Below are 12,276 nucleotides of genomic sequence, written 5' to 3'. Positions count from 1 at the left end.
GGGACCGGTTCAGGACCATGGTGAACGTCCTTGGAGACGCCTTTGGGACTGGCATCGTGGAGAAGCTCTCCAAGAAGGAGTTGGAGCAGATGGATGTTTCATCAGAGGTCAACATTGTGAACCCTTTCACCTTGGAATCCACAACACTCGACAACGAGGACTCAGACACCAAGAAGTCCTACGTCAACGGAGGCTTTGCTGTCGACAAGTCCGATACCATCTCGTTCACCCAGACCTCACAGTTCTAGGGCCTCTGGCTTCAGAAGACTGGGGGTGGTGAAGGACCTCTCCAGGAGAGTCATCTCAGCAAATTCAGACATTAAATAAGGAAAACACTAACAGCCAAATGTACATCTGATTTGATATACAGACCTCCAGATTATTTTCTATATTTGGATTCACAGCTTTTGCTCACCAGGTTCTGGGATTTGGGGGTGGGGTAAGATGAGAGGAAACTGATTAAAAGGAAAGCTGTATTATCTGGAATTTTTAAACTCTATGAGAGACAGAATTGAAAAGTACATAGAATAGATGTAACTGTTTTAATTAGGTAATAGATGTGAAAGAGAAATTGCTTTCTCATGCACAGACCAGTGTTTTGGGTTTTTAAAATATATATATATATATATTCTGTCATCGACTATACATTTTTACTCAGGCTTTCTATTGCCATGGATTTCCCTTGACCTCTCACATTTGTATAGACTATAATGAAGCTAAACAACAGCCCCCTCAAAGTTAATGTGCCAAATTGTCCACTTTGAACCCATCTCCAGCCAATTTCAAAGGAACTACTTTGAAAGAAAACAGACCACCACAGTTCTGCAATAACAGTTTTAAGATGGGTGTGAGATTTGGGGAGAAGAGAGATTTCTTTTTCTCAATGTACTGTATGGGGACGCTGGTAACTACTGGCCCAGTGTTCAGTAGAGAGCTAGAGATATAGATATATATATATGTATATATTTATTATTTTCATATAATTTGCCAGATAAAGGTCAGAATTGAACTCTCAATGTGAAATAAAGCGCTCTCCTTGTACTTGAATAATAACTATGATTGCAGTCCAGATCTGCTTTGGGGCTTAATCAGAACTCCTCTCTCATAAGCACTACTAGAATGAGAAATCATGCTAGTTCGTCTCATGTCTGAGTATCAGCCCCAAAGCAGAGACACATTCTGGTAGCACAGCCACTCATGTAGAGCTTCCAGATGCTACTGCTGGGAGGCAATCCGTTATCAGCTCTACATAAGACTATACACAAAGGTGTCACTCATATAAGGCTGGATGGGTTTTTATCCAGCTGAATGTGTTTAATAAGTATTTTATCCAACTATAATTCTCCCAAGGTCAATTATACCCACTTAAAATGACAGTACTTTGCGTTTTTCTACCCATCAGACCCAAATAACAGTGGCAAAGCTACCAGCTAAGTTGTATTTTAATATAGGTTTGATGGATCAAGTAAGCCACACTGGCCAGAAAAGCACTGTCCCTATCCTAGATTCTTGCAAAGTAAATCCCATGACATGAGACATTGGTATCAGTGGTTCAGGGAATTCTTGCATTGAATGAAACTTGTCTCCTCTTCCAGGGAAGATGGTTCTAACTAACTAGTAGTCTAGTAATCTCAGCCCCTGCTCATTAAAATCTGTTGCCTGTCATTCTTCTGCTCATTTGTGAAGACAGTGTATTAAAGTCTGTGCTTGACTCTCATCTTGTAAATAATGCTTAACATAAACTTGTAGTTACACCAAGATCCAAAATAGTCCTGTTTCTGCAGTACTGCATAGCCAAGTTAAGCCTAGCTAAGAAACCAGAAACTGTGCCAAAGATCATGGAATAGTTTAAAAAAGAAAAAAAAGCTCTGTATTGACCACCTGCACCTGAAATATTTAAGAGAATGATACCAAATGATCATGTAAACATAAAATGGACCCGTGATTAAATGTGAATTTTAAACTGCTAATATTGGTGTTATTTATAGGAAGTAAATATAAATTCAGCTGAATCAGTAACTTATCTTGAGCTGAATGGTTCAACCCCCTTGGCAGGCTGCTCCGACCTGAGGTACTAGAGCTGACAGAGCTCTTCGTGAACTGCAGGTCATCCTTATTTTGGAGTGAGTTTATAACCAGCTTCTTAACACACTGTGCTGTTAACTCATAAAAAAGAACAATGTTCCATTTCTGTCTCAATAAACATTGCCGTCACTCTTTCTTCCCCGCCTTTTTCTTCCTTTATCTGTTTCTTTTCTCTCACTCTGATGAGTGTGGGAAGGGAAAGACCTGGTCAGTTGATTCAGACTGTACCCAGATTACTGTTTTCAAAACTGTGTTTGTACCCAAGAATGAAAAAGCACAACTTGAGGAACAGTAAGCTGATTTTTCATGTTAATCAGTGGGGATTATAAGGCTGACATAACAGTACCGTTAGGAACAGTTTGCCCAAATTTATGACTGAGATGAAAGGGAAGGTAGAATTTGGTTCAAAATTACTATAATGGGAGACAGTCTTATCTCAATATAATAGTTAAAGACCAATCTTGCCCTGTGAAATGTGGCTACAAAGAACAGAACTAGCTCTTTCAAGGTACATCATAGTCCTGCCTAGAGCCTGAGTCATGGCAGCTTTCTGCTGCTGGACTCGCTGGTCTGTGACAAAACAAAGGAATGGACAGCTCCCTCGGCCCTGCTGAGAGAAAAATATCTCATAAAAGTGCTTAGCACTACCTGGCCAAACTAATTCAGAAGTTTCCTCTTTTGGCAACGTGAGATAAAATACCCAACTATACAACTCCTTAGTGAGACTGTTTGGTATCCAGAGTTCATGCATCTCAGTAGGGCCCCCATTATGATACTGATCTTGCCCAAAGTATACTCTTTTCAGAGAGAGAGTGTTACTAGCTCCAGCAAATGACTTTCTTTTTCAACATATCTCTGTGAGCCCACCGGGTACAAGGCTCTTTATTAAACACACCCCATTCCGAGAAAAGCCTGAGAAAATTCTGTGTGGCTTATAATCAGAAGTGGGTCAGCAACAGTGCTGGCTTTGCAGGTGTTAAAGAATCTTCCTCTCAGAACAGAAAGAGGAAATGGTCATGCAGAGTCTTGACAGACTGCTAGAAGCTTCTATGCAACTGGATTGGCATTCTATATACTCAGAACTGCCCAGCAAGAGACCACGGAGCCCACTGAGTAGGCAGCTGTGCTTTCTTATATCATCTTTGTGACTCTTGCCAAACTTCCTCTTCTGTGAAATGGGGATAACAAATCTTGCCTCATGAGATTGTTTTAAGTATGAAATGAGAAAATATATGTGATACATTTAGCAGAGACCCTGTCACATAATACACTTAATAAATGCTAATGCCTCTTCCCCATGTTGTTGTTTAATTGCTAAGTCGTGCCCAACTCTTTGCAACACCATGGAGCCCACCAGGCAGCTCTTGCCATGGGATTTCCCAGGCAAGAATACTGGAGTGGGCTGCCATTTCCTTCTCCAGGGGATCTTCCCGACCCAGGGATTGAACCCAAGTCTCCTGCATTGGCAAGTGAATTCTTTACCACTGAGCCACCAGGGAAGTCCATCTTCCCCTTTACACACACACAAAAACCCTATGTCCTCACCTCTCATTTACATGGGTAATCTGTAGAGATGCAACTGCAATTGCCATTCAAGGGTTTTAGGACCCTTATCAGTGACATGACTAAGGATTATTATTCTCACCACCTGATGTTAGCTGGATTATTAAAGCAAACAGAACATCCAACCTAATGAAACTTAGTAAACAACTCCCAAACCCCATTTTGAAAATGCAACATTTTCCTTTAAATAGTATAAGACTTAGAATACCTTCTCCTGTAAAGTATCATATAGGGGCTAAGTAAAAATAAGTGTTCACAATATTTTTTCTATGGCCTGAAACACCAAGGGGTTTGAGATACTCAGGATGTGTGTGTGAGGCAGAAATGCACATTCATGTAGCACCCCTTCATGTGTCCTGAAACCAGAGTATGACATGAAGTTCCCTTTTGCCATCTCAGCTCGTAAATATGTGACTGTCCCCATCTGCTGGACATTCACTTTGTCCTGCGTCCCACAGGGGGCTTTTTAATACACATATGCTAGTAAAGGGCTTCCCTGGTGGCTCAGCAGTAGAGAATCCGCCTGCCAATGCTGCAGATGCAGGTTCGATCCCTGGGTCAGGAAGATCCCCTGGAGAAGGAAATGGCAACACACTCCAACATTCTTGCCTGGATAATCCCATGGACAGAGGAGCCTGGTGGGATACAGTCCATGGGGTCGCAAAGAGTCGAACACAACTTAGTGACTAAACAATGACAACAATGCTAGTAAATGTGCCTCCCTCACCTGCAATCTTAGATTTTTAAGTGAAAGCCATATAACATAAACAACCAGAAGCAGGTCTTGTAAAATTAGCCTTGGGAACTATGTATTGAATTCAGTGACTGCCTCTAAGTATATGAAATTATTAACCATGGGTGGAGATGACTAGGACATTTCTCAATGGTCTAGGTTAAATAATGCCACCAAGCTCCTAAGCAAGTAATAAGCTCTAAGCACAAAATCAATGTCCCATCTGTTTCTCACTAGGAAAAACCAGTGTTATCTAATTCAGAGGCTCTCTCTCCAGGATTACAGAGATACTTGTGGTTTCATCTACAAATCTCCATTTCATCGGCCAATTTTAAGATACCACAAAGTTCAGAACAGTTATTAGTGAACTTCCACAGCCAAGATGAAATCAATATCACATCTGTTATTCTGGTTGGAGAAAAGGAGAAAGGAGAGCAATGGCCTCATCTAGAGGAGTTCCACTGATTCCTGGAAGGCCTCACCAGCCTGGAGATAATAAGCTGTGGTCTCAGGAGAACAGAACTAGGATACGACCTGGAGAGGAGCTTGCCCCACAAAAGTACTGTTTATCAACAGATGGGGGCAAAGAAAACCTGAAACTAAAATGTGGATTTAACCAAAGTCCTGAGCATGAGTGCGTGGATCCCAACCCCAACCCCCCTCCACCCACCGCCCCAATTTTCCTGCTGCCATTCCTCCGTGACTCATGCCGACAGGAAAGCTATCAGTAGGGATTCAAGGATATCACAGTCTCTTTCCTCACTTTACGGCATCTGAGGGAATGCAAAGCAGAGCTGCATCATCTGGGTATTTCAGAAACAAAGGTCTGCCTTCCTGGGGAAGCAATGAAAAGCTTGGAGTTCTGGCACCAACCAGGATCTGCTTTATTTTGTCCAGGCCCTCTAGAAAGGTTTGTTTTCCAAGGCAAAGACAAGACTGACTGAAATGAATTGAATGGTCCCGAGAGGGCAGCCCCAGGAGAAAAGGCACAACTCCATCATCACATAGGTTCATTTCATGGACATGCCTTCACAAAATGCTAAAAGCGTTGTAGATTTTAGATATAGGTTTAGACTTAGATTGTAGAAAGAATGCACATCAAGGATGACTTTGACCTTCCTCCAAGAATTCCAATGTAACTTTCATTTAGAGTCCCTGTGTTGTGTTTCCAAGGTCATCACTTTAGCTTGACAAGAATAATCAGAGGCCAGCAGAAAGCTTTGTCTAAGCTGAGATCTTTTGGGGGGGAAAGTGCTACCCCAAGTGAATCCAAAGATAATGAAATGTCTGGGTCTCTAGGAAGCCGGTGGGGTAGGGGCGATGGTCTTGCCAAGTGTCAGAGAAGTGCTAATGGAACTCATCCTTATGACTGAAAGCAATGTTGATTAGCAACAGAGCACACTGACTGATCCTTACCAAAACTTCCTTTTGTGTTCCCAGCAGGCCAAACTGGCTTTAATTCCTCAACTTCCTCATTTTGTCAGAAAGGTTAAGACAGACAAGAATGTATCAACTTCACAATAAGCACACATGAACTGAAGGCTCCTTGTTCAGTCAGGAGAGGCCAGTTAAGTTAGAAAAACGTGCCACCTGCAATGGAAATACAAACAGTAAGACAGACTCAGGCTGACAGGACACTGAGTCTGCATTTCTGGCATCAGGGAAAAGTTTACTCCTGTATCACTCCAGGAAGACATCCACCTACCCTATTCTCAGGTACCATGACCTTTCACAGAGAGGACACTCTAAGGCAAATAAAGGTCCAGTTTCTTTTAAGATGCTGACCTAATATCTAACTGCTGCAGGCACTGAGTGAGGAGTTTTCTCTGTGCCAGGATGAATGCAGCAAAGGATGGGATTCCATGACACCAGAAACAAAAAAGCCACTCACAACACAGAGGAACCTCATTTTTATTTATCTGACAAATGTTTGCATAACAGTTACTGTGTAGCAAGCACTGCTCTTAGCACTGAACAAATATTAACTCATTTAATCTCAACAGCATCATGAAGTAGGTACTATAATTATCTTCTTTCTACAGATGAGGAAACTGTACAAAAAAGTTTAATAACTTGCCCAGGATCAAACAACTGTTGGATGGCACAGCAATTTGGCCTCAGTAGTCAACGTTCTTTACCAGGTATTAAAAGTCAAAGGAGGTCAGGAGTGCTAGAATATTAATTCTAACTCAAATCTGGAGTGGCCTAAGATTATTAAGAAAAATAACAACCATTGTTAATATTTATCAAGTGTTAACTACATGTATGGCATGCAGTAAATATTTTTAAAGGTTTCATCTCATTTATTCTTCTCAATACTCCTCTCAGGCAGGAATATTTTTATCCTCCGTTTTCCAAATGAGAAAACTGTGGCTTAGAGAGGTTAAGTAACTTGCCAAGGATCACACAGTTGGGACATGAATCTGCTTCCAAAGACTGTGTAGCTAACCACTGAGAAATATTGCTTCAAAATGCCTAAAAATTCCATGCAAATGGAAACCAAAAGAAAGCAGGGATAACCAAAACTTCCCAACAGAGAAAAGCCCAAGTCCAAATGGCTTCACTGGTGAATTCCTCAAACCATTGAAAGAAGAATTAACACCAATCCTTCTCAAATTCTCTCAAAATATAGAAGAGGAGGGAAAGACTTTCAGACTCATTTTACAAGGCCAGCATTACCCCGAAACCAAAGCCAGACAAGAACATGAAAAGAAAATTATGGGCAAATATCCCTAATGAAAACAAAGGCAAAAATTGAAAACAGAGGCTATAAAAGATCAGCAAACCAAATTCAAAAGCATATTAGAAGTAACATACACCATAACCAAGAAGAATTTATTCCTAGGATGTGAGGAATGGTTCAACATAGGCAATCAATGTGATACACATTGATTAACAAAATGAAAGATAAATATCATATAATGATTTTAATACATGCATAAAAGCATTTGATAAAATTCCTTTCATGATAAAAACTCTCAACAAATTGGGATAGAAGGAACATGCTTCAACATAATAAAGGCTATATATGACAAGTCTACAACTGATATACTCAACAATGAAAAGCTAAAACTTTCCCTCTAAGATCAGGAACAAATTATCTCTGTTTACAGATGAAATGATATTATATATAGGAAATTCTGAAGAGTCCATCAAAAAATTGTTAGAACTAACAAATTCAGTAAAGTTGCAGGATACAAAGTCAATATACAAAAATCAGCTGTTTCTATACCCTAACAGCAAACTACTGAAAAAGAAATTAATAAAACAATCCATTTACAACAGTACAAAAGGAACAAAATTCCTAGGAATAAATTTAACCAAAGAGGTAAAAGATCTATACAGTGAAAACTATAAACATTGATAAAATTGAAGAAAAGACAAATAAAGGAAAAGATATTCCATGTTCATGAACTAGAATCATTAATACTGTAAAATGTCTGGCAATCCAAAGCTATTCACAGATTCAATGCACTTCCTATCAAAATTCTAATGTTATTTTTCCTAGAAATAAAAATAAGTCTAAAATTTGTATGGAACCAGAAAAGACCTCCAATAGTCAAAGCAACTGTGAAAAAAAGAACAAAGCTAAAGGCACCATGCCTCCTGATTTCAAGCTATATTACAAAGCTAGAGTAATCAAAACAGTATGATAGTGGCATAAAAACAGACATATAGCTCAATGGAACAGAACAGGAAGCTCAAAAATAAACCCATGTATATATGGTCAAATAATTTTCAACAAAGGAGTCAAGAACTCATAATGGGAAAGGATTGTCTCCTCAATATATGGTGCTGGGATAGCCACATACAAAAGAGAGAAACTGGACCTTTACTTTATAGCATACAAAAATCAACTCAAAATGGATTAGAGACTTGAACATAAGACCCGAAACATAAAACTCCTAGAAGAAAACATGGAGGGAAAGCTCTTTGAGATCAATCTTGGCAATGATTTTTTTGGATTTGACACCAAAAGCAAACACAATAGGAATAAACAAGTAGGGCTACATCAAACTGCAAAGCTTCCACACAACAAAAGAAACCATCAACAAAATATAAAGCAACCTATGGAATGGGAGAAGATATCTGTAAACCATCTATCTTCAAGGGGTTAACACTCAAAATATATGAAAATTCATACAACTCAATAGCAAAACAAATGAAAACCCCCAAATAACCCAGCTAAAAATGGGCAGAGAACCTGAATCAACATTCTTCCAAAGAACACACTCAATTGGCCAACAGGTTGAAAAGGCACTCAACATCACTAATCATTAGAGAAATGTAAATCAAAACAATGAAAATGGAACCCTCATACACTGTTGGTAGAAATGTAAACTGGTACAGCTAGTATGAAGATTACTCAGGACATTTTTAAAAATAGAACTATCATATGATCCAGAAATCCCACTCCTGGGTTTTTATCTGAAGGAGCAAAATCACTATCTCAAAGAGATACCTGTATTTCCTTCTTCACTGCAGCACTACTACAATAGCCAAACTTCAGGTCCACATTTCCAACTTTTATTGGACATTTTCTCCTTTGGCCTTTCCAGCATCCTTTAAATTGAACCTACCCAAAAACAACTTTGTAAATGTCTTCTGTAGTCTCTGTTTCCTAAATTAGGAATTGTGTCTCAAAAATCACCATTATTTTTATTGTAACCTAGGATCATAGCAACTTCTTCCTTCTTTGACCCCTAGAGGTTTGAGGGCACAAGCCAGGTCTAAACAGGTTCATTCACTTATTCTAATCCCTCTGCTTTGGTGAGAGCTTCCCATGGGAGCCTGTCCATGAGTGATAATGCCTCTTTGTGAAGTGGGTGGCCCAAGACTTGGCCTCTATTCGGACATGAATAATTGGATGCGGTGCATTCCTGCATTTTCTCTTCCCATTAATTCTTGAATGAACAATGTGTATCTTGATGATCCTCTAAATTCTATTGACAACAATGAAAAAAATCACAATAGGGATAAGATTCAGAGGGAAAAACCAACTACATCCAAGAGAGGTCCGCCATTGTTTCTGAGCATATGCATCCCACCCCCAAGGAATTCTAAGTCTTCCCTATTCTGTCCCTATTGCCATAAACACACCATGAAAAAAGTCCCTCCCCAGGTTTTACCTGCCCACCAATTTTATTCTCTTAGTCCTGGGTTCATCTTGCCTCACGTTAGGAAGAATGTGAATCTACAAAATGAAGGACACTGTGTCCTCATACTTGTAGATTAATTACTCTTTCAATCAATACTTCACTCCTGATGATTAAATAGTTCTCTTTCACTTTGCAACTCCGCCCTGGTTCAGCTCATTTAACTATTTCTTCCTTAAAGGAGCCAGACTCCCCCTCCTTCCACACATATCATAAAAGCACCTTTAAAATAAGGTGCCTGGTCATTTCTTTCTGTCCTCAATGCATAATGAATTCCTTTCATTTCTATTGGAGAAGGGAATGGCAACCCACTCCAGTATTCCTGTCTGGAGAATCCCATGGACAGAGGAGCCTGGTGGGCTACAGTCCATGGTGTTGAAAAGAGTTGGACACGACTGAGTGACTAACACTTTCATCTCTATGACCCTCCCACTCCATCCAGGCTCATATTCCTATTTTCTAGATTTTTTTCAATGGCTTTATTATAGTCTCCCTGCCACCAGCTTCTATGCACTCCCAAACCACCCTGAAAAAGTTCATCAGGTTAATGGTCTGCTTTCCCATCCCCAGACTCTAGTGGCTTCTTATTGTCTTCAGCACAAAGCCTAAAATACCAGGCCTAATATTTAAGACACTTCAGAAGATATCCCTGGAGGATACATGCTCCATACAGATATCCTTCAATAGAGTCCAATTTCCTCGCTTCTCTCAAACCTCTTCTTCACCTGGTCTTCCTATTCCTTAATGTCAAAAATAAATTCTTGGCCCTCAGTCCCAAGACTTCATCATGGAACCTAAAGAAATAGCAACTTCTTAGTACATAATCAGATACTGCCTTATATTATTAAGTTAATCAACATGAGACTTATTATTACATGATGAAATTGAGTTCTACAAGCTTCAGTGTAAATCACTGTCATTATCTCATGTTGTTAAATAAGAGACAAAACTGGTGGCTATGGGGAATATTCAGCTTCAGACCAGCTTTACATGACCATAGAGTCTTTTGTTGTTTCAGATTTGAATCTGAAGAATTTGGATATTTTGTGGGAGATCAGGGAGGATAGAGTTACACTCTCCATTTCTCCCCAGACCCCACCACTCAACATTATTTCAAACCCCACTGCCTTGACAGGATTTGATCTGTGAGGATTTAACCTCACAAATCCTGCCTGGTTATGAAGATGTCTGAGTTTGCAATACCTTTTGATAGTCACATGTGAAACATCTCATTGCCCTGTTAGGTCCAGAGACTCCAGGAGGGCAGGGTTGCATCTTCTACTCCTTAGCATAACTCGTCCCATACCCCACAGGGCACAGAATATTACTAAATACAAACAGTGATTGCATGCAAGGCTACAAAAATCAGTTAATTGTCAGAGCTAGGTGGGACCACATGAGTCAATGAACAAAGGATGTCATCACTGGCCATGTTGAACTCCCCTCCTGCAAGGACAAATGAGCTTTCATGACGAGGAGTTCTCGCCATGAATCCAGCACTGCCAACAATGACACCTATTATACAAGTCTGTTCCTGGAAGTCATCCCACTAAAATAGCTGCGATATTTACTTCAGTCCAAGCTACCAATCTCAGTAAGTGTCAGTTCCTGGAGGAAAAGAAACAGGGATATTTGTTTATTTTGGGGTGGGATGGGGGGGGGGGTAAAAATGCTATTTACAAACATAATATTCCAATGACAGGAAATGAGAGCAGAAAGCATCTCTTGCTGGCCTAAACAAGAAGTGGTTAACCTCATTCCAACTTCTGTTGAGAGACCTTAGTTGCCCTCTCACTCTATTGAAGGACTCTTGAGTTCATTTTTGTCAAATCCTTTCAGTTCAGTTCAGTTCAGTTGCTCAGTCGTGTCTGACTCTTTGTGACCCCATGAATCGCAGTACGCCAGGCCTCCCTGTCCATCACCAACTCCCAGAGTTTACTCAAACTCATACCCATCGAGTCGGTAATGCCATCCAACCATCTCATCCTCTGTCGTCCCCTTCTCCTCCTGCACCCAATCCCTCCCAGCATCAGGGTCTTTTCCAATGAGTCAACTTTTCACATGACATGGCTAAAGTATTGGAGTTTCAGCTTCAGCATCAGTCCTTCCAAGGAATACCCAGGACTGATTTCCTTTAGGATGGACTGGTTGGATCTCCTTGCCGTCCAAGTGACTCTCAAGAGTCTTCAAACCCTTTAGGCTGAATTATTCAGCATGTACCAGCCTTAGAGACAAACAGGCAACAACCAAGAGGTGGCAGAACGTAGCAGAAAGATCATGAGGTTTGGAGACAAGACAGACCAGGGTTTGGAAACTGGCTTTGACACTCTGCTTTTCTAAGAATCAGTGTCCTCAGGAAAAAAAAAAAAAGTGGGGTATGGGGGCGGGGAGGAGGGAGTACTTTCCACAATAATTACATGAGATGAGAATAATAACAGCTAACACTTACTGCATGCTTATTTTGTGCCAAGTACTGATTTGAAGTGTTTTAAGTGTGTTTACTCATCTACTTATGACAACATTATGAAACAGATGCTAATATTGCCTGCATTTCACACAGCTGGACACTGAGGCACACAAAAGGCTAGGTTATTTGCCCAAGTCACTCAGCCAGTAAATGGGCAAATCCAGGATTCAAATCCAAGTGCTCTCATTCCAGGACCTTAAATTTTAACACCTACTAAATGCCCTTGGGAGGCACTTGACATAGCACCTGGCAAACTGAGGCACTAAATACAG

At 40.3% G+C, this 12,276-nt stretch overlaps 1 protein-coding gene across 2 annotated transcripts in view; it reads left to right on the top strand.

The window, feature by feature from the left end:
- SLC1A1 (solute carrier family 1 member 1) overlaps positions 1-2,221 on the top strand; it is a 73,160-nt gene extending 70,939 nt beyond the window's left edge. For both annotated transcript variants that reach the window (XM_061132903.1, XM_061132902.1), the window contains one exon: positions 2-2,221. In XM_061132903.1, the coding sequence (XP_060988886.1) occupies positions 2-248 (247 nt within the window). In that variant the 3' untranslated portion in view covers positions 249-2,221. The remainder of the gene's footprint in view (position 1) is intronic.
- The last annotated feature ends 10,055 nt before the right edge of the window (positions 2,222-12,276 follow it).

This window comes from Dama dama, chromosome 29, assembly GCF_033118175.1.
Source record: "Dama dama isolate Ldn47 chromosome 29, ASM3311817v1, whole genome shotgun sequence".
In the NCBI taxonomy this organism is placed as follows: Eukaryota; Metazoa; Chordata; class Mammalia; order Artiodactyla; family Cervidae; genus Dama; species Dama dama.
This window is presented reverse-complemented; position numbering and strand designations above follow the sequence as displayed.